At 41.1% G+C, this 5,508-nt stretch overlaps 1 protein-coding gene across 3 annotated transcripts in view; it reads right to left on the reverse strand.

Moving 5' to 3' along the window:
* The window catches only part of PHKA1 (phosphorylase kinase, alpha 1 (muscle)), a 243,454-nt gene that overhangs the window by 134,173 nt on the left and 103,773 nt on the right, over window positions 1-5,508 (reverse strand). For all 3 annotated transcript variants that reach the window (XM_006764336.2, XM_006764335.2, XM_006764334.2), the window contains exons 11-12: window positions 3,380-3,475; window positions 2,363-2,470 (exon numbers count right to left, since the gene is read on the reverse strand). In XM_006764336.2, coding sequence (XP_006764399.1) covers window positions 2,363-2,470; window positions 3,380-3,475 — 204 coding nt within the window. The remainder of the gene's footprint in view (window positions 1-2,362; window positions 2,471-3,379; window positions 3,476-5,508) is intronic.

The following is a 5,508-nucleotide window of genomic DNA, read 5'->3' on the forward strand; positions in this document are numbered from 1 at the left end:
CTGATAGCCAGCCATATGCACTATACTGCCAAACTGGTCATGAAAAAATTGAACCGCTTTCTTACACCTTATACCAAACAGCTGTTGCCCTTAAACCCTCTCCTCAGCCCCCACCTTAGGTTCTGGCTTCGGCAGTTCAGCCAGATTAGGTTCTGATTGGTCGGTTTCTATGCCAGTCAGCATCAAAAGCTCTCCCTCCTAGGAAGCCACTGGCTCCTCACACTTCACCCAAATTAGGTTCTGATTGGTGGGTTTCTATGTCAGTCAGCATCTCCGGGCCTATCTTTGGGCCTGATCACAGAGGTGGGGCTGATCAGCAGCCCCCGTTTGGAGGCCCAGAGAAAAACAGAGGCGCAGCTGCTGGCAAAGCCGGGAGAGAAAAAGAGAGGCAATGGCTGATAAACAGCTGCCATGGAGGCTGGGGATCAGACCCTGCCTCTCTCTCTGCAGGCCTCTCTCCAGGCCACATCCATAGCACCCTCGTCAGTTAGTGCTGGATTGCTGCACCGGCACTGGCTGCAGTCAGTGTTGGGTCACCACGGCAACCCAGCACTGACTTCTGGTGTTCCATAGAGCCTTGGTCGTTGTGTACGTTATGGACCCTGGCTCTTTATATAGATAGATAGATAATGTCAATGACAGATAATCAAACCTTTATGCTTTTGAACCTTGAGAAAGAATATACCTATCAAGAAGGGCTCCTGGTGGCTACCTGGGCTCAACTTTAAAAGAAGAGCCTAGCAGCTGTTTATAAACAGTGGCCTCTCACACTTCAGGGAAAAGCCTGCATTGACCTGCCTGTCTGAACTGTGTTCCTGCATCTGAGGCAGCCCTTAGAAAAGAGTTCCTGGAGCTGTATTTCTAGCAATAGGACTGAGGCTTTCCCCATGCAATAAGAGCTGCACAACTATATCCCCATCAGCATCTTCACTGACCAATCAGAGTGGCTCCATTCTGACAGTGCCTTTTGGACTGTCAAACTGAGGATTTGGCATCCTCAGTCAAACTGAGGATTTGGCATCCTCATTTGCATAAGGACAGACCAATTAGGGGCCATAGGGGGGACTTCTCTCTATGTAAGTCACTCCCCTCTGTCAAGGAGAGTACACTTTTCCATTCGAAGTAAGACTGAGACCATGTTTCCCTGGATGGAGCTGAAACACTAAAGATAAAACACTGAAGACATCTCGGGGGACCAGAGCAGAGAAGAGTAGGCAGAGCAGGGCAGAGTAGAGTAGAGCAAAGCAGACTAGTGTGGAGAGGAGCAAAGCAGCCAGAGAAGAGCTGAGTTTTTTTGAAGGGAGAGGGGCCTTGCCCCATGACTCACTCACCCACGGGCCTCCTCACAGCACTGCTGTTTCACAGCTGTACTACTCCATAATTGAGCTGTAACACCATTTAGCTGTTCCACAGCCATACTATTCTCACAACTGTGCTGTATTACAACAGAGATGTTTGCACTAAGTAAAGTTTCCTTTTTCACCATACCCCAAATTGGGGATTCCTATTGGTATTAAATTGGCACCAACAACCATCAACCTGAAACTCATAGTGATGTATGTCAATCATATCTCAATAGAACTGGGGAAAACAAAACAACAAAAATAGCTGCAGAAAATCAACAGTCATATGTAAGTAGGTCATAGAGTATGGCTCAGAAAGAATATCTTAGTCCCACCCTATATCCTCTAGGAGCCTAGGTTATAGCTCACCATAATAACCTACAATGTGGAAATATATGTGTCAGTAAATCTGAAGAACTGTGAAAAAGATAACCTTTCCTATATAATCACATATATTAAATTCTGTTGAGACAGCTCAAAATATCACAAATAAGCTGACAGAAATTCCCGAGTGCCCCATTAAGAGCTGTCTCAACAGAATTTAATATATGAAACATTTAAAGAGCCCCTTTCCAAAAACAAATAAATAAAAACTATGATGTTCCTAACCAGTTGTCATTGTACCTAAAATTTTCTTATCTGTTTATTCAATTAAAGAATGAAGCATTATGTTGCTTAGAAAATTTAGCTCTTAAATCCATTATCAGTTATGCTGTATAAGTACAACTGCATTTGTCAGTCACCAGGCAAGGCACTCGGGGGCATTCTGAAAGGGAAAGATCTAGGTAGGGTCTATTCCCAGAGTACAGTGCCAAGGTAGGAAGCCCTGGGGGCATGAGGGACAAGGTTGCCAGGGGAAAAGATTTTTGTCAAGGACTGGTCACAGTTCCACTCTAATGACCTGGAGGAAAATATATAATTAAGGCAGAATACAAAAAGCAAAAGACTTAATGAGCTATTTACAAATCTGATTACTATCGTGATTAAAGCAGAAAAAGAGTCTTAAAGTTTCTCCTTACCTCTGCCATCAAGGTTCCTAAAATGTATAGAGACTGACCCCACATATGAGGCAATTTTCCCATGGGGACTCGGTCCACAGTGTGAGGGTTTTGATATTCTTCATCAACCTAAAATAATAGATTAAAAAGCTACAAGAAGGGTAATAGAAGATTTTAAATAGTAAACAGCAACAAGGGCTGAATCTGGATTGTGATTCATTACCCTATGAAACAGTCACACATGCAATGCACTGAAAAGTCAAGCAGTGTTCCTCTAACTGTATGGTGGATATAGATTGCCTGAGGATCGTGTACAAAGGCAGATTCTGACTTAGTAGGTGTGGGGGAAGGCCTGAAATCTGCATTTCTAACAAGCTCTCAGGTAATGCTGTTGATGTTGCTGGGAGCTTATTCCACCCATACCTACTAGAACTGAAGACTGTATCTCTCCCATGGTTAATACTCTTTCGCAATGGAGAAGAAGAACAGAAGTATTTCTGACTGGGATTTTGGGAAAATGGAGACCTACTTAATTTTCAAAAACTGATCTACTCAAACAATCCCAAATTACTGGCCTCAGAGCAAAGAATATCAAATCCTGAAAGTTCACAGAGAACATCACTCTGGTTCTGCCTACTGATGTCCCTATCATTTTCAAGCTTAATGTTTGGTCTTCTTTAAAAAAAAATCAACCTCTAAACAATTTTTTTTGTTTATTTTTAATTGAGTTATGGTTGACATACAAAAAGGTTATACATATTTAATGCATCTTGGTAATTTTGAGGGTAAGTATACACCCTTGAAACTACCACTGTTAAGTTGGTCTTACCCTTGTCTTGCTGTACAACAATGTCATAACTGTGAGTGCTTTAAAATCTTATTTTCAAGGGAACAAAATATAGCTTTATCGTCCTATACTGAAAGACAAAATTTTAGAAAATCAGAAGAAAGTAACAATTATTTGACTCAAACAGGGAACACCTATTGAAGTACTCCTCCTCTTCTCCCAGCCCCATGTTACAGCACTATCTAGCTCACCTTGTCAAGGGGAACACTGTATAGCTCGGGCAGAAGTGGGACTCCATTTTTGCCCTTGATGAGGACTTCTTCAAGAGCCTCTCTATATTCTTGAACCTATAGGTATAAGAAAGGGAGAAAAAAATTTATAGAGAGTTCCCTTTGGGGATCTAGAGGAAGACTGATGCCAAAGAAAGTCCTGTTTAAAAGGAACATATTCACCTAGTAAAAGGAAGAAAAGGGGAAATAGCATCTACTACATGCTTATTATACGCAAGATACTATATTAGGGGTTTTGCATGCTTTAACACATGTGATTTTAATAACCATCCTAGGAAGTATGCATAATTACAGACTTTTTACAGGAAAACTAAGGCTCTAGCAGGTTATGAACTTATGGAAGATCACACAAGAGTACAAGGTTGAGCTCAGATTTGAGCCCAAGTCAGCCTGCCTCCACAAGCCTATTTTCATCCACTAAGTACTACCCTAAGGATAAGTTCATCACATTACATGTACTGGCTTTTAAAACTGTATTTTGCCTGCCAAATTAAGTTTCTTTATGGTCAAGTTTATATGTTTTTGCTTAGCAATTTGCTATAGATTAGTAATACATAAAAAAACAAACCTATAATTTATGGTGGAAAAATTATATAGTTAGTTCTGCTATAACAGCTGTTTAGAAAACACAAATTTGTTCCAATGTGTTTGATATATTAGGGAAAAATTTGAGCATAACATGAATTTCACATACACTCATGCACCATTTCAACTGAGAACACATATAGCTAAAATGAGCCATGAAAGATTATACAGGAGGACAATCAACCATATGCAACCACTTGCAGGTAGGGTTACAAGTTTCTGTCGGATTTCAGATAACCTCCCATCTACCACTTCTGAGGTGCTCTTTTCTCATGGCCACTAGCTGAATGGCTCTGTGCCTTCCCTTCTCTAATTCCCCCTCTTTATTCTCAGCGTATTTCTAGTCTTCCTCTCTGTTCTACATTCTTTTTTTTAAAAAAAAAAAATTTATTGTTGAAAGTATTACATATGTCCCGCTTTTCCCCCATTGCCCTCTCCAGCCTGCCCCCACCTCCCACCCCAGGCCTTCACCACACTATTGTCTGTGTCCATGGGTCATGCATATATGCATACAAGTTCAGTGGTTGATCTCTTCCTACCCACCCACCCTTCACTGCCGTACCACTGAGGTTCAACAGTCTGTTTGATGCTTCTATGTCTCTTGAACTATTTTTGTCCATCAGTTTATGTTGTTCACTAGATTCCGCATATGAGTGAGATCATGTGATACCTATCTTTCTCTGACCTGCTTATTTTGCTTAGAATAATCCTCTCCAGGTTCATCCATGCTGTTGCAAATGGTAAGAGTTCTTTCTTTTTTACAGCTGCATAGTATTCCATTGTATAGATATACCAGTTTTTTAATCCATTCATCTGCTGATGGGCACTTAGGCTGTTTCCAAATCTTAGATACTGTAAATTGTGCTGCTATGAACATAGGGGTGCATGCATTATTTCTGATTGGTGTTTCTGATTTCCTAGGATATATTCCTAGAAGTGGGATCACTGGGTCAAATGGGAGTTCCATTTTTAATTTTTTGAGGAAACTCCATACAGAGTTTCAACAGAGGTTGCACCAGTCTGCATTCCCACCAGCAGTGTACTAGGGTTATTTTTCTCTGCATCCTCTCAAACACTTCTCATTTGTGAATTTGTTAATGATAGCCATTCTGACAGGTGTGAGGTGGTACCTCATTGTCATTTTGATTTGCATCTCTCTGATGATTAGTGACTTTAAGCATTATTTCATATGCCTCTTGGACTTCTGTAAGTATACTTTGGAGAAGTGTCTATTTAGGTTCTTTTGCTGGGAACCAACAGTAATTTATATAAATGCAAGAAGTCTGGTCAGAAGGCTGAATGGGGATTTTTTAAAAATATATTTTATTGATTTTTTACAGAGAGGAAGGGAGAGGGATAGAGAGCTAGAAACATCGATGAGAGAAAAACATCAACCAGCTGCCTCCTGCACAGCCCCCACTGGGGATGTGCCCGCAACCAAGGTACATGCCCTTGACTGGAATCGAACCTGGGACCCTTCAGTCCGCAGGCTGATGGTCTGTCTA

Source organism: Myotis davidii, unplaced genomic scaffold (assembly GCF_000327345.1).
Source record: "Myotis davidii unplaced genomic scaffold, ASM32734v1 scaffold481, whole genome shotgun sequence".
Classification (NCBI taxonomy): Eukaryota; Metazoa; Chordata; class Mammalia; order Chiroptera; family Vespertilionidae; genus Myotis; species Myotis davidii.